This window comes from Condylura cristata, unplaced genomic scaffold (genome assembly GCF_000260355.1).
Source record: "Condylura cristata isolate star-nosed mole 26May11 unplaced genomic scaffold, ConCri1.0 scaffold00003, whole genome shotgun sequence".
In the NCBI taxonomy this organism is placed as follows: domain Eukaryota; kingdom Metazoa; phylum Chordata; class Mammalia; order Eulipotyphla; family Talpidae; genus Condylura; species Condylura cristata.
Genome location: NW_004567104.1, coordinates 56,618,662 through 56,642,605, shown reverse-complemented (window position 1 = coordinate 56,642,605; position 23,944 = coordinate 56,618,662). Strand labels below are relative to the sequence as shown.

General features: G+C 32.8%; 1 protein-coding gene across 1 annotated transcript in view; it reads right to left on the bottom strand.

The window, feature by feature from the left end:
• Window positions 1-23,944, bottom strand: part of GBE1 (glucan (1,4-alpha-), branching enzyme 1) — a 236,415-nt gene that overhangs the window by 59,513 nt on the left and 152,958 nt on the right. Inside the window, exons 8-12 of the mRNA XM_004675290.2 lie at window positions 19,111-19,226; window positions 16,849-16,976; window positions 12,429-12,527; window positions 7,777-7,887; window positions 3,688-3,859 (exon numbers count right to left, since the gene is read on the bottom strand). Of these exons, the coding sequence (XP_004675347.1) occupies window positions 3,688-3,859; window positions 7,777-7,887; window positions 12,429-12,527; window positions 16,849-16,976; window positions 19,111-19,226 (626 nt within the window). The remainder of the gene's footprint in view (window positions 1-3,687; window positions 3,860-7,776; window positions 7,888-12,428; window positions 12,528-16,848; window positions 16,977-19,110; window positions 19,227-23,944) is intronic.

Below are 23,944 nucleotides of genomic sequence, written 5' to 3'. Positions count from 1 at the left end.
GGGACTATGGTGGTGGCACAGGGGTGATTTGGTGATGGGAAACCCGCGGGGATTACAATCAAGATGGAAAAAAAAAATGTGCAAAATGATGTAAAAATAAACTTTGTAATAAAAAAAGAAGAAGAAAAAAAAAAGTAGATGAAGTTAGACAATGCCCATGAAAGCATTTTAGAAAGTCTTGAATGCTGAGTCAATATAAGTTTACTTTTATTAATAACATTATGACCTTCTTGTAATAAGTGATATGTAAATAGTGAAATAATTTAGCCATCACTGTTCCTTTCTTTTTGTTTCTTTCACATGATTATAAAATAGGAAAAATAAATGCATTTACTTTGAAACAAACGATCTAGTAGATCAAAACTTTCATAGCAAATACTCCCCTGCTTTAATCAGAATAAAAAAAAATTGAAACTAAATATTAGGAGTATATAAGAAAAAAAAAAAAAACCCAAAACACTAAGTCAGCCAAGCATGTATTATTTTGAGAAAATCCATACTGATCTTAGTGACCTTAAGTAGAAAACATACCTAAATTACTGACAAATTTATATAAACACATTTTTAATGAAAACCTATAAAAATATGTTGTTGTTTTCTTTGAACATACTCTTCTTTACTGGAGGAAAATAAAAATAAAATTTCAGAAAGCTACCGAGTTTAAAAATACCTAAAACATGAGTAAACAATCAGGTTACTCCTTAGTCCTAAAGAATCTCTTAAATTGATCTTTTTAAATATTAATTTCTTATATGCCACTTGAAAAAATTACTTAAAACTATAACTGATGATTGCAGCTAATGAACTACTGCTAAAAATATTACGATATTATGTATGTATGTGGGTATCTGATATTCATTTTTAGAAACATGCTGAAGACTTATGATGTGCCAGTTACTATGCCAGTGCTACTAGTTCCTGGAGTTATAAGAGGGAATAAGATACAGATGACCCCTATTTTCACTGATTTTTAAATTTACCAAGGGAGTCACATATTTAATAGCTTTCAAATGTAATTTTGTTAAGTGCCATGAAAGGTAAGAATGTGGTAATATGAAAAATGCTTAACAGGGAAAGTATAGTTTAAGGTTTTAGGAATTGCTTCCCTAAGCAAATTAGGCTTGTAGATGAAAATCTGTGTCAGGTATGGTAGGGGGTGGTGCGGTGAGATGCTTCTAAGAGACTAGAATAGCAAAATGTACAGAGTTCAGAGGATGGCATACGGCACATTCATTGAATTGTGGGAATGTCTGATTGGAGCAGAGCCATCAATGGGAGATCCGAGGGAGGCCATGCACATGGGCTTAGGGTCAACTGAAGCACACCTGTCACTGAAGCTGTTAAGCAGGTCACTGATCATTACAAATGGGGAAAAATATTTAAAGTCATGAGGACTTCAGGGGAAATATTAAATTTCATTAAAAAAGCATCAAAAATCAGAACTACAGAGCTATGGAAATTTTTATTTTAAAATTAATAGAAAAATGCTAGATGTAAGATGGAAGAAATTAAAACCAGGTGTTACGATGGAGTTAAATGTTAAAAGGACAAAAATAAGAACAGAACTTCAAAAGATCCCTAAGTCCCATATGAATGAGTAACATGTTGAAAATATGTTTGATACCATACATGTAGTTGGAAGATAGGCTAGAGATAGTTATGTTTATTTTACTGTATCTCTATTGAAAATTTCAAGGGAAGATTTTCCATAACAGAATAGATTCTTAGCCTGCTTTGGGTTGAATATACACAGTAAAAATGATATTAATAAATACATGGAAAAATTTACTCAAAATTCTTAATAGTACTCAGGAAATAATTCTTATTATATAACTTCTAAAATATTTCTTACCTGAAAATTACTAATATTGAATCTACCATGAGCATTAAAATCTCTGTCATTGCAGATTTTTTTTTTTTTTTTCTTTTTTACTGTGATGCGTGAGGAGGCTCTTTACAGGCTAAGGTTAGAACTGTCTTAGTGAAAGGATAATCTCTGGAAAAGGGCTCCCTCAGGACTCCAAGCTACACTCCATGCTTACGGTGAGTCTTCTGCATTCACACTGCTTATACAAATTTAGGCTAAAGCAGTAGATTGAGTTAAGATTTCCAGAATTTATGAGTTTATGGTACTCTTTTGGAAATAGCTTGTTTCCAGATACACAACAGAAAACCTTTCACTTTCTTCTGAACCTACTTATAGACTAACAATTTAATAAAACATGATTTAGAAGTGAAATACAATACTTACACGTCTCCTACTAACTCCCAAGTTCTCCCTACTTTACATGGAGACATGTAAAGTAGTTCTAAAGTAGTTCTGTGTAGTTTTAAGATACCACCTTTGATATAGTTGAATAACCAGACTGTAAAACAAAGGCCTTACTGAAATGACAGTATTTGTGTATGATGCTCACTGCATCAGGGACGATGGGATGCTTTTAAGGATCAAGGCTGCTTTTGCTTAGGGACTCACTGCCTGCATATTCTGCTCAAGGTGCTGACCTGATCCCTGGCACTGCAGCCTTAGAGGTCAGGAAGGTCACTTCTTGGCATGTTAAGAATATTTCAAATTGGAGATCCTGTGAGGAAAGAAATACACCTAAAAGTGTAGGATGTACAGGTGTATGACTTCTTGTTCTCGGCCTCCTATCCCTCAAGTTAGTCAACAGCAGAAGCTTTGAAGAGTTTATTCTGAAGCCCTCCCTGGTGGTGCAGCAGTTTAAAGCAATGTACTAAGAAGCTAAAGCCACTTCCACATGAGTTCAATCCCTGCCTGCCCCGCAGCTGACCCACACAGCACGGCAGACCTCTCCTGACCCGCCCACTGCTCCCCCTCCACAGTGTACATCGTAGATCTTCCTGCTCTGCTCCCTGCTCTGTCTCTGGTGAATCCTCTCACCCTCTGCATCTCTGGCCTGTACCCCAGTTCTGTATGCATAAATAAATAAATCTTTTTAAAAAAGTTTATTCTGAGTCTCTTATATAAAACTTGGAGATTTATAAGATTTAATCAGATGATGTAGGCTTTTATTGCAGAAAAATAAGTCTGTCCCCTCAGATGCATTTTCCAATCTAGCTTAAAAGCACAAAATATCCTAAAATTAAAATGTTCAAATGGTTCTTGACCAAATAAAGAGAAAATTCAACTGGTCAATTTCTACATATTCTCCATCAAGAAACTTCAGGAAACGATGACTAAATACTTATAACTTTTCTATTATTAAAAATGAGTAGACATATTTTTTGCCCATCACAATATCCTAAGCCTTATTTTTCACATTTTAAAAAGAAATATACTGGTATACAATTACCTCAACAAAGACCAGCAATAGCAGCTTAATATGCTCCGACATGACAATTATATATTTCTTATGTTTACTGTGCAAACACTACCATCATAAAATAAACTCACAATGATTAAGCACCAGATAATTCTAAGCTTTAAATATAGCCCACCCAACAATATTAAATAGAATATCAGCTACTAGACAACTCTGCTTCATGTATTAGTATAACAATAATTACATCTGTGCAGTTCACACATTGCAGTGTATTAAAGAAATAAAGTTGCAATTTTCTATCATAAAACTCAAGTCAAACCAATATATTTGACATGACTTATTCATATATAATATCAATTAATGTTTTAAATATAGAGTGGATATGTGTTCATCTCATACTTACCCATGAAATTGAGATAGCCCTCTCCACCAAGTGCATGAGTGATAAGTCGAATCATTTTATGAAGCTGTATTCCACGATCAATGACTGGAGTAAAAGGGGCCAGCACACTCATATTGGTATACATTTCAGCATCCATCAACCAAAATGCCAATGTTTTATCCCCAACGAGTGCCTATAGAAATAAAAGTCATGGGATAAACGTAAAGAATAGACATTAAGAAGTTGCAACTTAGATAAGATGGGCAAAATTACAGGAGAATTAGTACTAATTATGTAAATGAATTAGTATTAATTTCAATTATCCTTTAAGAGTTACTCTCTATGCATAAGGTATGCTGGTAAAATACATTAGAGAACAACACATCTGTTTTCAGGGCTCATTTTTATTTTTTAAGGAGCTTGTTGAAAAAAATCAGGCTAAGGCATCAGAATATTTTTTACACCGAGGCTGATGCCTCAATTTTCTAAACTTGGAATAAACATTTATTATAATGTTGAGACTACTAAGTATATTTTTTAATTATTTGCATACTTATACTATTTTACTTTGAAATATGGAAGTATTTTTACAAAATATTCACATGTGTATGTATTCATATGTATATTATTTATATATGAATATAATTATAATATGTATATTACACACACACACACACACACACATATATATGAATATATTACAATGGACACTTCTCCCCTCTACTTGGTTATAACATTTTCATAAAATGTAAAATTTTCTTATTCTTTTACTTGCTATTTAAAATAAATTAATTTCTTCTATAAAATATAATAATTGATAAGAATGGAAGGTAATTCAGAAACACCCAGAGAAGCAGAAGAGAGCTTTCTTAATCTGAATTATTCATATTTAAAAACAACTAATACAAACTAATATCCACTGACAGAAAATATATAGTGAAACATGTAATAGAAATTAAACCACAATCTTATCATCCTAATATATCTCCATTTTTAGAAAAATATTTTTACTTACATCCTATTCAATCTGCAGTCTATTTTTATTTAAATTACCTTTAAAAAATAACTGTTATAAGATTTGCTCATTCTATAGTTTTTGTCCTTATTTTAAGGGGCAAGAATTAACTCAGGATATGTTTACTACCACAAAATTCTTAGGGTGCCATCAGATGATAATTATCATCTTCCTTGCCTGAATTTATTATTATTATTATTATTATTATTATTATTTGCTTTATCAGATAAAGCAGTCTCTTTGATTTCTGACTTATAGGCAGATATTTTAAATATAAACATATAAAGCAAATATACAGTGTTATGGACTAAATTGTGTTGTTTCCTCTCCCAAATTCACATTCCCAATCCCCAGTATGACTATATTCATGCGTGAGCAAGGTCATAGGATGAGGAACCAATTCAACATGACTGATGTGTTTATAAGAAAAGGAATAAATACCAGGAATGAGTACACAATAAAAGTCCACTGAGGATTAGAGATTTAGTCACTTGCATGTCTAGGAGCCGACTCAGTTGAAAGTAAAACTCCTGGCTTCTTCACCTTGGACTTACAGTCTCCCAAACTACTAGAAGTAGAGTTCTGTGGGTTAAACCAAACTGGTAATCCTAGCAGACTAATACATACCAATAAATGAGCTTCAACCAGAGACGATTATTGGTGCCTGTAATAAGATTAATTTGCAAATAGTGCTGTACTTCTAAAAAAGGTTTTAAAAACTTTATATGTAAAATATATACGTTTATTTAGTTATGGTTAGACAGCACTATTTCTTTTTTTTTTATTTATGCATATAGAACTTGGGTACATACAAGTCAGAGGTGAAGGAGGTGAGAGGAATCAACAGAGACAGATTGAGGAGCAGAACAGGCAGCCTGACAAAGTACATTGCTAAGGGGAGCAGTGGGCACGACTGGAGAGGTTTGTGGCACCATGTGGGTCATCTCCCTTGTTGGGGATCAAACTTATGAACTCATGCTGCAGCAGCTGCAGCCAGACTCATGTGCCTTAACCTGTTGCACCACCAGGGAGGGCCCAGCACTAATTCTTAAATGATTTTACCTTTCATTTATTTTGAACTGCTTAATTATATCTTTATTTATAATTATGATTATCACTAAAATTGCTGTTCCTTTTATAGAGTTACAAAATATATAAAAGTTATTTTGATAACTTCTGTTAACTTTCTTAAATTTCTACTATAACATATATTTCTACATTATTCACTATATAATGTTAAGTATTTATGATTTCAAAAAGGCTTAAATATTCAGTATACATTTAATAATTTTTATCATATTTCTGATAATATGTATTTTGAATAGCCTGAGTCTTTAAAATATTACATAATTCTTGCTAAGTCTATATCGTTCCTGTACTTTCAGAAGAAAATTATGATAATTTATCAATTTTTAATTTGTTTATTCCAATAATTTATTTAGTCTTTCATTTCTTCATCTAAAATAAACATATTAAGAACTTAAAAAGTACTACATCTTTAAAATATTTCAATGGAAAGGTAGAATTTATGCCAAGTATTCTCATTTTCGAGGTATTTGGTATAAATGTATTTGGTACTAGCTATTTGTTACAGGTATAGTTCCTCCAACATTGAATTAATATTACTTGTTTCATTATATTTTGCTCTTATCTTCTTCATAGGCATTTAGTTAATCTACTCTTTGGCCTACTGTAATTTAAAGACAGCACTGTCCTAATTTGGAAGATGCAAAATTAGGGATATATCTACTTTATGAGTCAGTAAATTTTCTGAAAAGGCCAAATAGTGCATATTTAAACATGGTGGGATACTCTTTCTATCTCAACTACTAAAGCCTACCGTTACGGGTCAAAGGCAGTCACAAACAACACATAAATGAATACGACTGTGTTCTAATTCACTTTACAAAAGCAGACAGCAGGCAGAATATGGCCCATGACCCCTAGGAACTGACCTCTGGTCTACTTATACTTTCTTAATAATTAGTTGAAACACCTGAAAAAAAAAAAATCTGTTTACCTGAAATAGCCAATGATAGCCAATTTCTTTTGAAATAATAGAGACAATTGTTTGAGTTTCCCTTTTCTTCATATATACTGCTAAGTTCAAAGAAATATTGCCTCCTTTTTATTGTACAAGGAATACACTTTTTTTTTTCTTTTGTTTAGGACAATTAATGTGGATTTAAATAAATGGCCTTACCCCTTGTCTATATTTGTTGATTAACCATGAGGAACAGTAACAGATATAAGGCTGAAATCATAAAGGGAAGGTAAACAAAAGTTTCCCTAAAATGTGTTGAGAACATAGATAATGGAGAAAATATTTTCTCCCTGTACAAGGTGAAGATTTCAGGGAGAATATGACATTTGAGTCAAGCATTAGATCTTTACTGGATGTTCCCAGGTGAAGCAGGCATCTTGAGATGTGTATGAGAAAGTCCAAGGTAGCACCAGGTGGACCTACTTGAGGAAAGGGTAGGAATTTTATAGTATTGGAGAACCGAATGGTTAGAAGACTGATTGGGGAATTTTGAAACTCTGGCTTTGGCCTAAATGAGGAGCTTTACCAAAAGATCTGGGTTGACAAAATAAGATTTGGTGTTTGGAAAATACCTCACATTGAATTAGAGAAAATGAAGTAAAGCTGAGAGGGGTCAGGCTGATCAATTAACAGGAGATTTCAGTGATTGAAGAATAAATGAGGACTGCTTGTCAAAAGACATTTAAAAAAAATCTTTCGAAGGAAACCTCAACTGGAAATTAAAATTAACTTGGATCAGCATCAATATTCCTCTCATTACAACAAAGGAAAACATGTACGATAACACTTGCTACTGTCATTTACAATCTTTTCATTACAATTTGGCCTAGTAGAAAAGATACTGCATTTTGAAGCTGGAATTTATAGGTCTGCAAAATCATTTTAAAATGTTTTTAGTATGAGCAGTTTTCACATGAATACATCTATATAGAAAGACAGAGATAACTTATATTAACTGTACTAGACAAATAAGTATAGAGAAAATGAACTAAAAAGAGAGATAGAGGGAAAGAATCAATGAATTTACACATATAAACACATATTCATTTACCTGATCATGGCTCTCTGCATAAGCAATGCACTTTTCCAGGTAGCGTCTGTTTGTGAGTGTGAACACAATATTGCCCATATTCCAGTCTTCATCTTTAAATTCTTTAATTAACTAGATGCAAGAGTGAAAATATTTTCAGTAAGCCATTATTACTCTTAATGGTAAACCTCAATCTAAAGGTAGACATCATAGTAACCCAAATGATTGGACATGCACATAAAGTGCACCCACACTACAAAGATATTTTTGTTTAAAATATTACTGAAATCAGAGCTTTAATACAAATTGTCCAAATGACAGTGGTGGCGTTGAGTGTGGATTTTCGCTTTGTGCCAATGGTTTGATCATCGCCTATTAGAATTTGGCAACCATTTTTTACTCTTGTGACAAGTGCTACCTTTTGATTAATGACTACAGCAAAGTGTTACTGTACAACGTCTTGCTGTAATGTTCAGGAAATAGAGATATACTTGCTACAATTTAGGTTTGGAAAAAGAGGTATTTTAATAGGAATAGTTCCATTTTTTCAGTTATAATTATAACAACTATCATTTAAAAGTTTAAAGACAAATTGTCTTAAGAGACCTCAAGTTTTTGTCTCTACTCAGTTGCCACTCATTCTTCAATCTAGTGTCTGGCCAGCTAACACTTCTTCAATGCAAAGGACCTTGCCAAGAATCCACATTATTATCTGTTAGTGAGCAACTGCTCTTTCTTAGGGAACCTCCTGTACAAACTGACAATTCTTACTGACATATCCCTTCCCATCAAACGCTGTTGTTTCCTGCCACTTTGAGACTCTTTTGTCTGGCTCTCCTAGCACTCTAGCTCCTAGCTCCTTCAGGCCATTCCATAAAAGCAAGTGTTCCTGATCATGTCCTAAAATAACCTCTTTCATTGATTGGCTTATTTCTCTGTCCCAAATATCACTGTACTGCCATAAGCAGAATTACAAAATGGCCCCCATGATTCCTGCTCGCCGTATTCACACTTTTGCCTTCACCCAAAACATGGGTGAGATCTTTAATATGATGAATACCTTCTGATAAAATTGTGAAGTAATAACTGAGTTATGTTTAAATTGCTGCATTTCACTATGCAGCACTAGAAAGTGAATGCACACTTTGATACAAGGGTTCTAGTCTGCTTTCACCCACTGCTGATTTCAGAAAATAACACTTGCTTAGCCATCCCCAAGACTTCAGTATGGATCAATGGATACCCGAAGACTGTTAGGCAAAATAATGACCACCCACAGAGATTCACATCCCAATGCCCAAAAATATATATTCTCACCTTGAAATGCGGGCTTAAGGTGTATTAAATTAAGCACATTGAAATGTGAATATTATGTTACTTCAATATGTTTAATTGATGTGTCCAATGTAATTATAGGGAACTTTGTAGAAAGAAGACATGACTTGTCAGAGTAAGAAAAAGATTTAAAAAAGATTTAAAGGAAGGAGCCATGAGCCAAGAAGGGTTGCTGGTTTTAGAAGCTAGAAAAGATAAGGAAACTAGAGCTTCTGAAGAAATTCTGTTTTTCCAGTCCTACATTGTAAGCCAGTAAAACCTATTTGAGATTTGTGAATTACAGAATTGTAAGACCTATATAATTATAAAACTGTGCACTGATTTTAAGCTGTTAAGGTCACTAAGCCACTAAGCATTTGTGGTAACAATTTGACATTAATTATAGATATGACTGAAATGGGCAAATAAATTTTTGAAAACAAAACACCAAACTCTTGATGTAAGTGATACATTTTGTGAAAGTTAATTCAAATGGATCATGGGTGTAAATATAAAAGTGTAAAATGTTTAATAGTAAACATAGAAAAGTAAACGAATTCTCAGAATTGACCCCAATGAGATTTCTAGAGTGGAAAAAAAAAAATTATCAAATTGGCCTTCACCAAATTTAAAATAAAGGCAGAATGTTTGCTCTATGAAAGTTCACATGAAAGGATGCAAGTACAATCACAGACTGGAAAAAATATTTATCAGCCCCATATCCAACAAAATAATTGAATCTAGAATATACAAAACTCCACAGTAACAAATAACTAGAAAATAGGGAAGAGGTACCTACCAACAGACACTTTCCTAAAAGGATATGTGGAAGATGTTTAAATATATAAATTGACATTTGCCATTATAAGTCACTAAGGAAATGAAAATTAAGACTGCAGTGAGGTATTACTATGTACTTGTTAGACTAACTAAATTAAAAGCATGACAACAGCAAATGATGTGTGAGAATGTACAGATCTGGTTGTTTTCAATAGTACAGGAGTTTCACTCTTCTGTCTTATTAACTATGGACACTACTTTGATAATGCAAGACGGTTTTAAATAATTACATAAAAAAGATTTTTATTTCTGTCTACAGAGAATTTAAAAACCTAGAGTGTAGGATAATGAGACCCTAAACATGGTACTATATGTATTTTTTGGAAAGATTTATTTATTTATGCATACAGAACTAGGGTACAGGCCAGAGGTGCAGGGTCAGTGAGAAGATTCACTAGAGACAGACTGGGGAGCAGAACAGGCAGATTGACTAAATAAACTGCTGAGGGGTGCAGCAGGTGAGACAAAAGAGGTTTGCTGTGCCATGTGGATCACCTCCCTGGCCAGGGATCAAACTAGTGCAGTAGTGATTGCAGATAAGCCTCATAAAGCTGCAGCTTAACATGTTGTACCTCTTGGAAGATCCCTTGCTGATTATTTCTAATACAATTTTATTAATGTTAATGATCCTTCAGTGGTTTGGATTATGTGTTTTCATTGAATATTTAACTAGGGACTAAAGTTGTTACATAGATTTGATAAAGGGCTTCTTTGAATGACCAAGTCTATAATCTTAAGTTAAGTATATTGAAGAAGACAGATGTGTATCAAATAACCATGGCTTCCTGATGAACACTTTTAATACACCATGAACTGGTGCTTTGTGATCACAAGATTAGAAATGCTTAAACTTTCATAGAGGCACTAATCTACTCTGAAAGAAGTGATTACTGTATTCATCTCTTAACTGTCTTTCCTACAAATAAAGACAATTTATGCAATGCACAGTTGTGACTTTGAACTTCTACAAGCATAACCTTTCTGTTTGTAATGATTAACACAGACATTGTCAAGTAAAAACCACACGTTTTACAAAATTAATTAGACAACTAGATGTCAAACAATGGAGTTTTCTAGTTTTAATACCTGGGCAAGTTGCTTTGTTTGCTGTGGGTTTCAAGTTTCTCACCATGGTTTAAGGTACATTTTTTACCACCAACACTTACCATTTCCAGACTCCAACTCTTTCTGTATCCCAGACTTATATTCTTGACAGATGCCACACATTACTTTATAAATTGTACAGAAAAGCCTTTCACCATTCTTTATGCAGATTCAAGAATACTCCGAGGTGTATATTAACCTAGAATTACTTCTGAGTCTATCTTAGACTCACAGTGTGATATTTCCTTTATGAATAACAATGGTGATCATTAAAACAAACTTCAATTGACTAAACATTATAGTACCTTGCATGCTGATGGTACTGTCTATCTTCATACAAGTGGAAATGTATATAGTCTCGGCCCTCCTTGGTGGTGCAATGGATTAAAGTACAGCACTATGAAACTAGCTGCATCTAAAGCATCAGCAAGAGTTCGATCCTGGCCAGGGAGGTGACCCACATGGCAAGCAGACCTCTCCTGCCTAGCCTGCTGCTCCCCTCAGCAGTGCTCTGCTCCCAAGTCTGCCTCTGGTGAATGATCTCATCCCTCCCACCTGTGACCTATACCCCAGTTCTTGTAAGCATACACTAAAAGAAAATAATAAAAAAGGCCAAACCATGAAGTAAATACTGGGAATTAAGGAGTAGCTTTTTATTAACTGATGATTTATAAGAGAAATTTATGTTTCAAATAAGTTTAGTCTGTTTTAAAAATAGGACAAAGATATTTCATATAATTCCATTCATAATGCAAATTTCTATTTCACAGTTCATGTTATAGGAATCATACTTTCTCTTTGCCTGAATAACCCCAAGTATGATTTTTTTTTAAAGATTTATTTATTTATTCGTACAGAACTGGGGTACAGGCCAGAGATGCGGAGGGTGAGGATTCACCAGAGACAGAGTCGGGAGCAGAACAGGCAGATTGACAAAGTACACTGCTGAGGGGAGCAGCGGGCGGGTCAGGAGAGGTCTGCCTCGCCATGTGGATCTCCTCTGGGGCAGGCGGGGATTGAACTCATGAGGAAGTGGCTTAAGCTTCTTAGTTCTGTGCTTTAACCCGCTGCACCACCAGGGAGGACCCCAAGTATGATTTTTTTAACTGTATTTTTTTATTGAATTAATGTTGATTTATAATACTGTACATGATGTAGAAATATAGAGTTACATTTCTTCAGATTATGATCCTATACCTCACTCACCACCAAGAGAGACTATTTTAAATTATAACTTTTAGAGATTTGAAAATTTCCGTGTTAAAACAGCACAAGAATCAACTCATCAATGGGAGAATTTAATACTTCAAACATAATATCTGAAATCAATAATCACAACTAAGAAGTATATTGAAGAATAATAAACCATCATAAGATACTCTCCATAGTGGGGAAAAGATTACATAAACTCTTACCTGGATCCATTTATCTGGAATGGCCATGGCTAATCGATAGTCAAAGCCACCCCCTCCCTGGGAAATGGGAGAACACAGCGCTGGCATTCCTGATACGTCCTAAAACAAAGTACATTTGTATTATCAGTTCATCCTTTCCAAATTTTTACTAAACACTCTTCTGACAGTAAGAATTTGACAATAAATTAACACAATAAACAGAGGAATGTATTTTTAGAGAGTTCTGGTAAAATAATTGTAAAAGTAGATAAAATTATGACAGTGTACCTAACTTCCCACTAAGATTTTATGTAATGCTATTCACTGGAGGACAACTTTGATCATGTGAGCACATAGTTTTCTTTTCCTTAGTATCACATAGAGAAAGCAACATAGTAAAAGTATTATTGCCAAAGCACAGTTCTTCAGACTTAATTTTTTACTACTGTATGAATACTTTTATATTTATTTCTTATAAACACCTTATAAGTTGTTACTTTTATCAAACACACCTTATAATTTACTGCTTTTATCAAACACAAACACTGGTGCCATAATACCTATTATACTAGGCGGCAAAGATAGCATGAAGTATATTTTGTTAGCACTTAGTTCCCAATGAATGGAAAGTTGAGCTAGTGCATTATCAGTGTAGCAATAAGATGGTTTCTCTGTGGTTGCTAGTACTAGAAAAGGTTCTTTGAGGTTATCTAGTGGATCCTCTTCACTTTGCTGATAAAGAAACAGAGGCTTATTGAGGTGAATGGATCTTAAGTGATACATGTTTCTCAGTGGTAGAGCTAGGACTCAGATGTCAAGTCTTTCAACTTTCTACCCTGCCATGCTACCACTAGACTACAGATGAATCCGAGAATCAATTCAACACACAGATAAGTAATTAAAATTTTTTGCTAAGGACCTGCACTTAGCAACATGTATTATTTTGCATCTGTGGAAAATATGATCCACATACTACCATTTTAAATGCACACTATCTTTAAATAAACCCTTTTCTGTTGCTTCATCTCTATAGACACTATCTAATTTCATCTTCATCACTGCTTGCTTAATAAGACCATTATATTTCAAAGTGGAATTCGTCACTTCCAGTTTCTCTTCACACAAACTGTTGACAAACTAGAGCCTAATGAGAATCTGTTACTAACACTACCTGTCAATAACAGTCAAGAGCCATCAATTGAAATTCAACTATTTTAAAGGTTCATCACATACTTTAATCCCTGAAGTATAATTTATTATTTGATTATATGCTACCTCATCCTCTGTTATAATGTAAGATACACAGAGAGTTTGCTTTTGGTTGTTGCAAGGATCTAGAATAGTAGAGTAGTTCCTGGCACTAGCATATACGCAATAAGTACTCTCTGAGTGAAGTAATGAGGTGCTACAAGAATTTAAAGTAAATAAGGCATAGTTTCTGACTACAGGGGACTCACAAACTAGGACCAAAATGTACAATACACACTTACTATCATGAAATGACAATATGATGATTGTAATAGTTGGTAACTGAAGAACACCAAGTGAAATGGAGACACAGATTCTTTCCACCATTATTACCTATTCTTTTAGTTCAGTTACTAAATCCTTATCCACTCTAAGCACTTACTCTTCCCTTTGCTTTTCACAAGCATTTCTATTTGTGTCATGGCTCAAATTCTTTTTTGGATATTCTTCTTATTTCTTATAGCTAATAGTATAAGAAATACTATTAGCTCTCTGAGACTTGTCTCAAATACTTCTTTATTCACAACATCATCCCAAAACTCTTCCACAGAAAGGCCAGACAAAATAAATATATGACCTTTGGATTATCAAAATAAATTGTTATTGGTTTCCTTATGGAAGAGAGGTATGAGTAAATAAAATACATGGCCAAATATTTTCATAAATCGTATTTTCAAAAGCAAAAGCAAATAAAAATTTGTCACTATCTTATTTCTACATTGTAATCTATAGTTTATAAAATGGAAAAAAAAAGATGAATGAAAAACTATGGATGGTTAACAGAAAAGAAGCTATGACAAAAGAAGAAAAAACAGGTTATCAAAATATGATATACTTTCATAGCTTTGGTAGGTATCTGTTCAATTTCTCTGAACACTGGCAGAATAAACAATAGATACCAGATACTTTTGTTAGGTGTTGGAGTTACAGACACAATGTCTTTTCAAAAGGGTTTCATAAGAGCATGGGGTCAGAAATGACTAGTAATATGCTGTCATTAAAAATTAAGGCAATTTTTCTCAAGAAATATTAAGGGTGTTCTATGTTTGCTCAAAAAATGTTTTAGGAAACACTTTGAAAGGAAATAAAATCTACAAGGAAAATTATTCAGACACCATTGATCTTGGATCCTACATTTGAATGCTAGAAAACTGCCTCATTAGTGCTTGAGATATTTGTAGTTATCATTGAAAGATGAGAATCAATGACTGTCCTTTTAAAATCTTACAAGTTAAAATGAAGGCAAATGAAAGATAACTAAAATAAATGTGCTTTCAATATAAAAATGTTGACAGCTACCAACACATCATATTAACTCAACTAATCATTATCTGTTTCAATTTAAGATAAAATAGTTCTAATTATTTAATATCTAAAGAATATTTATGATTATTCCAGAGGGAGAAAATAATCTCAATTGCATATATTTTAAATTAGTATAGCAAATATAGCCTTATAATATAGAAAATATATTCTATATTATTAGCTGTCAAAACAAAAAATTCAAATTTCTACTACAGGGTTTTATATAAAATTGCATTACTTATTTGTTACACCATGCTGCTTTCTTAAACAATAGTTCATGAGGATCAATTTCACATTTTGAAGATATTCCCAAAAGAGAGAAAAGTGATGTATTGAAATTGAAGTAGTTTTCAATTTAAGTAAAATAAATTGAAGACAAATCTTGTTTAAAAAAATCTAAAACCAAGTAATATAAAGTAGGCTAAAGACTCCAACTTTCATTGGTAGAAACACTGATAATCAGACAAGAGCTCCCTAGATGATAAAACCATTTTTCTTGAAATGAATGGAAAGATCAATGTAACAATTTTAACTTTCATGTATTAAATAATTGCTCCTTTTTCCGCAGCACCCACTTTTGATTTGTGGTGTCATTAATTGTTTGTAGCAATTTGTCATGTATAATGTCATTACTCTGAATTGCCATACATATAATTGACAAAATGATTAGCTTTTTTGATGTCTGAAAGATAAAATTAAAGTATATGAGACAAAATAAAAATTTAAAATATACTGTGATTGATGTAAAATATTAGCACAAGCATTTGAAAGTTCTATAAGATATGATAAAATGTAGAAAGGTAAGGAATGTGAAAATGTGAAATAATACAGGGTATTAAAAAGGAAATATATATGTGTGTATAAATATATATATATATATGTATTTATATATATTTTTTCAATTCTACATCAAAAGTTTATTCCAGGAGTTTTGGACTTTATTCCCAGAAGACATGTCTAAAGAGTATAATTTTTGTATGCTAAATAAACAAGGAAATAAAAACACCCAGTTAGGAGGTTTGGATTTTGAGAAATCATAGAAACAATGTTATACAAATAAGAAATACTAAAAGGAGACCATTACAACTGCTTTTCATTCTATAGACCAAAATGTTAGCAATGTACAAATATGCCTTAATGCTGACCTTCTGAGTCTTAATGTTTTTATGTCAACCATTACTTTGTACAGCACAATTTTAACATACAAAATTCAATTTTAATAATTCCTAGTTAGAGGACTCAGAAAACCAGAGGGATTTTAGTACTAAATCTAAATTAGCATAAGCATTTAACAAACTTCTTAATTTATCACATTTATCACCAAGAGGGGAATTGTCAATTATGCATATACCGAATTATATCATTAGAGTGCAGCTTTGGGACAGTTAATCATGAACCTTCAGTAATCATGAATAACTAGAGAACATTTGGCAATCCAAGAGCAATAACGTAAACAAGAAAGGTAATCGCATCAGAACAAGAAGCTTCAGAGAAGCTCATGGGCAACGATCCATGCCATCTCCAATGATTAAACCAGAAAAGAGAAAAGAAAAATAAAGAAACAGACGGACGCACATTAATATTCAATTCTCTGCTGAGAGTCTCATGGCACAAAGACCTGTCCACTGATTAGGATATTTTAATTTCTAACCACTGATTTTTTTGAACAACAGAATGAGGACAAATGATTAGTGTATTCTCTCTCCTAATAGGAAAACAATGAATTCTAAATAATGTCCCACCCATACAAGGTAGTTGCATCATGGTGAGGCTACAATTTCAATTATTCAATTATTGACAACATGAGATTAATCACTCAAATACCATCTGTTCACAAAGTGTTCCATATCAATGGGTGTTAGAGGGTAGACAATCTTTATGGCCTTACCTCAGCTATTGTTATAGAATCTGGATACAAACTGTGAACCAAATGATTTGCCAACATGAGGTAAATTAAGGCATCTTCATCTACTTGTAGACCAAAATATTCATGGTAATCACCTGAAAAACCTTGACCTAGAGAATAAAAAGAAATCAATATGGATGTGTTATGTTAACATGAAAGTCTAAACTATGCCCAACTGTCCCCACCAATTAGCTTTTTATTTTATTTTAATATTAGTTTTACTATCATGTAAAAACTTGGTGAACCACTACCCTGCATAATATCATCAGCAGCAAATATATGAAAAGCATTGCATATTTAAAGTCAGACTACAGATGAACCTGCAATTCAGTTTCTGTTTTACAAAAGCAAAACCATTATTTTATTTAAAAGTCGAATTTAATTTTAACTGACTTTTTAACAGAAAATAAAGTGATAGAAAGGTAATTCTAAGTTTCAATTTTTAGATATATTTTTTTATCATGATGATTGCTAATGTAAGTTAGCTCCTACTAGTACTCTCTCCAATAAAGAAAAGCACATGTGAAAACCATCACAAAACCAAGGTATGTTTCTATTGTTACTCATGTTTCAATTTATGCAATATAGATGGCCTATGAAAACAAAAAGATCTGGAAATTCTGAAACTTCCTACTACATCCTCTTTCCATTTCTTCCTGCTTTTGGTTGCTCGAAGTATGATATTTCATTTACTGGGGCAATACTATTTAATTTCAATTCTTTCAGTTGTTTACTCAGTTGTCAACAAATCAGTGTTCAATACTTGTATTTTTGCCCCTGATCCCTTATACCTAACTATTTTATTTTCCTCACTCTTTTCTTTAGCTTGTTAAATGCTATCATTTGAAGAATATTATCAATCATAATTATGGAAATTTTTGTCTTTATTTTTTTTTCAAATTTCTATGTCAAGAGCAACATGACTATCCAGCTTCTGAGTTAAAATTTGTTTCCCTAAGAATTTTGTAGATATTGCTACTGCTAACAAAGTATTATAAATCCATCCAATTTTTTATTCAGGCATACAAATTCCTTAGTTTCTCAAATTCTTGATTAATTTTTTTAAGCACTGAATTGTATGACTTAAACACCCTGTGTCTTGATGTCAATTACTTCAGTTCAACTTTTTTCTAGAATACCATATGATCTTTTGCTGTGCTGTTTTAGTTTTTTTTTTTCTTTATTCCAATGGGGGAAAACAGTAGTAACTCAATATTTTTCTTGGACTTTCTATCCCAAAATCATATGCCACATCTATAGATTTCAGCTTGTTTTCCCAACTCCTCAAGTTACTGGAAAAAAAAAAAAAAAACATCTTGAAACAGTCAGATGTTCTGAGAGAGCATGTAAGTGTTTTAGTCTAGAAGATGATAGTTCCTGAATTTTGCCATGCTTGCCTTTTTCGTCTCTTAAGTGAACTTCTTCCCAAACTGGGTCATATTAATAAAACCTGTCACATTACATAGATTCAATTCTTCCCCAAGAGCATTTCACAGGAGCAGAGCCATTTCTAAAGGCAGATAGCATCAGCCTTGACTACAGCTTCTTTCCTTGGCAGCCACTGTTCAAGATTTACAGTCTAACATTTTTCTCCCCTCACACATCCCTCCTTTCTTTTGAGTGTTTGTAGTTAGGAAGTATTTATCTATTGAGCAAGTAAAAACAGTTTGTCACATTTTCTATTGAGGGACTCGACTTCTGTGATTCCCATCTTTATATAACTTTTAAATTGAGGATCTCTGATCAATACCTTTAACTACAAACTAATCTATAATTTATGTTTAACTGAATATTTAAAACAAATATTTTTAAAATATACATATTGTCTTTAATATGAATATGCAAAGGCCCACATGTGGACAAATATTCACATTGGTTGTTTTATTTTATTTTTCATTATAATTGCCCTGTTCACATATTCAGAGTATGGTGACAAATGATTTCTTTAAAAAAATATTTTTTAAAAGAAAGTTACATTTAAGGATAGCATACTATAAGGTAGTTATATTTGATGCAATGTTATTTATAAGCTTTTACATATTTATAAAATTTATTTATGATCAACCCTTGCTAAAAAGTAAAGGTGACTACAGAAAAGACATTTAAATTGGAATTAATTATAACCCAGTCAACAATAATAGTCAGTGTAGCTCATGTGACTAAACCTTAAATCTAGTTGCAATCTTCCAGTAAAAAAATCAAATCAGGTTATTAGTTATGTCTGTAATATATGAGGTTACCTACCCATTCCATGGTGATGATAGAGCATGGATGTAACTCCATCAAAACGAAAACCATCAAAGCCATATTCCTCTAACCACCATCTTAAGTTTGACAGAAGAAATCGTAAAACTTCCCAGCTAGAATTAGAGAAATATACATATTTAAGCAAAATGTGCAGTATGTGGTTCACTGTTGCTTGCTGAGTATTAATTAAAATTAAGTTTCTCTTAAAAATCATGATGTTCAAAGAAATATGAGACACAAAATGAATAGCAATTATCTTGTTTGAAGAAAATCACTCTAAAAGAAAAATGGTTAATTACTTTTAGCTGCAAAATTAATCATTTAATATCTGGAAAAATCCAAGGAAATCATGGGCACGTGGGACTCCCTTAGTACATGCTATGTCTCAACAAACATAAAGTAGTTACTAAGTAGTGTTCAAAAAAGACGTATTACTGGACTCTGAATTTTCATCAACTTTTCCACTTAACATAGCCATTATTTCAGGGGCCTCTTGGTGGCCTAGTGGTTGAGTCTCAATTCTAGCACCTCTACTGGCCTGAGGTCCATCCCAGCTAGGGAGTTAGATTAGAAAGGGCACAGCAGAGCTCTCCTCTCTCCCCTCAGCAGTGTATTTCAGTAAATCTTCCTGATGAATCCTCTCATCCCCTGTACCTCTGAACTCTGTCCTACACCCAGTTCTTGTATGTATAAATAGACAAAAAGTAAATCTTTAAGATATAATATATATATGTATATATATAGTCATATTGTCATAGCTTCTCCTTTTAGAAAATGTAATTTTACTATGAGTAGAAAAACTGTCCCAATGGTTGCTTAAGATATTTCATCATGCTACAGTTTCAGATATACAATTCAGAATAAAAAGTAAAAGAAAAATTAGACTTTTAAAAGCAACCACATGATAAGCCAAATTACTTTAATAGACTATTGTCAGTGTGAAAAAAAGAAACCTAATTACTAAAAAACATATGTTTAGTAAAGTAAAAAAATATACAAGTTAAAAAGCCCTACATCCATAAAAACAGAAAGAAAACAAAGAACTATATAACTCAATTAAAAACACCGCACGAAACAAGTCTATTCTGGACAATTGAAAAGAGGGCATCATCAATTAGTCTATTCCTTAGTCATATAGTTATGGTTGAGTTCTCTATCTTATTATAACTGAAGTTTTAAGGCTTTAATACCTCATTTAGTTTAATGACAAAGCAGTAATAGTGTACACAAATCTTTAACCCAGTTGAAATTTATGTATTTTTAAAATCTCCCATATATTAAAGAGCAATTTGACATAAGTGGAGATTAAGTCATCACAATCAACTCTGGAATTGTAAATTCAAACTTTGGGGAAAGGTAAGTGCTGTTTCTAATTCACTGCTTTAAGTTACTTTGATTTTTAAAAACTTATTCCAATTTAATAAAAAGAAATGATAAAACAGATAGTCAAGCAACTGCCAAGCTAAGAAAGGGAGTAAGGAGTTTTTATATTGTTAGATTCATGATATCATGAAGATAGGATGTGCATAATCACTTAGGGTTTAACAACAACAACAAAAAAGCTGTTTAACAAAAAGAAATAAGCAAAAACAGAGGCTACAACCAAACACGCTCAAAATTATTATATTTTCATACAAATTTCTGATTTTTATCCCTTTTTTGATTTTTTTTTTTTTTAAGATACAACCTTCTTGAAAGAGCAGTTTTAGATTCACAGCAAAATTGAAAAGATGGTACAGAGTTCTCCCTGATGGTACAGGTACTCCGTGTTCTGAGACAGCCAGAATAATACACATCTATCTTTTCTAACAAGGTTGTTAGATAAGCGTTGCAGAAAGAAGACAAAAAATTTGAATATCAATAATTTTTGTAACAAGACCCACAGATCAATGCAATGGAATCGAGAGCTCAAAAATAAAACCACACACATGGATAACCAATCTATGACAAAGGAACAAACTGGAGAAGGAAGGTCCTTTCCATAAACAGTACTTGGAAAATTAGACAAGCACATGCAGTAAAATGCAAATAGACTACTTTTTCACACCACACAGGAAAATTAACTCAAAGTAGCTAAAATATTTGCATGCAAGTACACCAAGTACATAAACCCACCAAGTACATAAACCCACCAAGTACATAAATAAATGTAAACAGGTAAAACTCTCCATGACATAAACTTCATCGACATCTTGAGGACTCATCTCCAATAGCAAGGAGGACAAAGGACAAAATTAACAACAGGAACTATATCAAACTAAAAGCTCCTGCACACCAGAAGAGAGAACAACTGAAAAAAAGCAGACACCCCAGAGAGGGCAAAAATTATTTGCACATTAGGTACCTGATAAGGGACTGACACTGAAGATTTATGAAGAGCTCATACAACTCAGTAAAAACAAAACAAAGCAAAAAACCCAAACAAAACATGGTCAGAAGATTAAACAGGCACTTCTCCAAAGAAGATATGCATGTGACTAACAGGCATATAAAAACAGTTCATCATCACTTATCATAGGAAAATGCAAATTAAAACCTCAATGAGGCACCACCTCACACCTCTGAGAAGGAATGACTCATATAAAGAAAAAGAAAAGGAAAGGAAAAGAAACAAGTGTTGGTGGTAGTGTGGAATAAAAGAAACCTTACATAGTATTGGTGGGAGTGTAGACTGGTCCAGACCAGTGGATCTGCCATATGACCCGGCAATTTTACTCCTAGGAATCTATCCAAAGAACACAAAAAACCTAATTTGAAAGGAAACTGGCACTCACATACTTAGTGCCATGCTATTTACAGAATAAACCAAACATGGAAACGACCTAACTAACTCAAAAAGGATGAACTCATGCCATTCACAGCAACATGGGGAGGGACTAGAAGGGATTACACTCAGTGAGATAAATCAGGAGTAAAATGATAAATATCAGATGGTTTCACTTACACGCAGAATAACGAGGAACCAAACAAAGGGTCAGACAAAGGCAGATCTTGAAAGCTGAGCAAAGATCTGAGGCATCCAGAAGGGGAGAGGGTGGGAGGGAAATAAGGTGGGAGGAGAACACAGGGTCCATGGTGATGAACTATGGGTGCTATGGTGGTGGAAGACGTATGGTGAACACACCTGAGGGGAGAAATCCTCTACTGTCAAATAAGGTAAGAAAAAGGTACCTCATTAAAAATAAATTGTGAAAAAATAATCTTTTGGAAACAAAGTTATCTAAGTATATGAATATTATTTTAGTTAAGTATTTAGCTAGAAATGTGTTTTTTCTTCTAAAATGGAAATTGATAATTTTAGCCTAAGCTACTCTTGAGTATAACCAAAACCTAAATACAAAGTATTTTGAATAGGTATTTAAGATAAGAATAGATAAACCAAATGTCAATATTGTCCCTAGGTTTGTCTGATATGAACTACTATCTTCTCTGGCTTCCAAAATACTTTTAAAATGTTCAATTACAAATGCATGTAGCTGGAATATGTGTTTTGTAGAACTTCCCAGTCCTTGGCATTCCACATTTTTCTTATACTAACCCTATTTATTCACTTATATGAGTAAACATAAATTTGTATCACTGGATTGAGGCTGTGATACTGTCAATTATTAGCATAGATATCATGGACTACATGTTTTCTAGGTAGGCAAAAGTTCAAATATAAATGCTGTATCCTAATATCTATTGTATAAAGATGAAAAATAATTTCTTTAAATGAGCACTTATGAATTCAATGAAAAACAGACAAAGGAGATGATTTTATTTTAATAACTGAAAAGAAAGAAAGCTTTGCCTTAACCACCTGGTTGCTTAAGGGCATGGCTACAAAATGTCCTATTGAGTCCCACATACTGTTTAATCTAGAACCTTCTTGACCAAAAGAGCTAAAAGAAACATGTAAAAGAAAAAGGCACTTAGCTCTAACTGTGAGAAGATAGTGTCCTAGCATGGATGATGAAAAAAAAAAATCTGTGAAAAGTAGAACAGGAACATTGATGACAATGAAGCATTTAATTTTAAACGTCTAAAGGGTTTAAAAATATGGAATTGTATTATTTAAACCTCAAATATGCTCTTGAGTTGAAACTTCAACAACCTAAATAAGCCTAAAAAGAAAAAAAAAAAAGTAAGATTAAACTGAGAGGAATAAATCAAATTTGGACTGCTTTCAAAATTATTTTCTAATATTGAATGAGCCACTAATGAAACATAAAATAGATGTATTATCTATAGAGATAGAAAATAACAGAGAATCATAAAATTTTACTGGATAACAAATTTTCTGGGAAAAATGGTAAAGAACTATCCACTAAAAGTAACTTGAGACAAACAAAATTAAATGACTTTATCAAAAAATTAAGAGTGTAGATTTAAACCCAAGAGTCTCTAGATAACTCTGGGAAAGTTGCTCTAATCCTCAGCGAGGATTATATATGGTTATTTCAAGAAGTTCTGTACAAACAAAGGAAATCTGGGTAATTGTTCAGTTAACGTATTTATATATTATCTATGCATTGGCAAAAGCAAAGAGGGCTGTTAGAATTGACCTTATTTGTTTAGAAACTTATTTTCTGGGAACTGGGAATTTTAGATGTCATGAAGCCTGAAGTCTGTCATTGCTGAAGTTACTGATTTGCTACTTTTAGGTGCTGCAGTCTCTTTCCTGGACTAGGTACTTGGCTGGGTTGAGAGTTCCTAGTTCTTCAGTTCCTTAGTTAAAACATGAAGGGGGCATACCCCTCTGAATTGCTGATTTTTAGTTGACAATAAAAATCAAGGAAGTTTTATTTATTTATTTTTAAGATTTATTTATTTATGCATGCAGAACTAG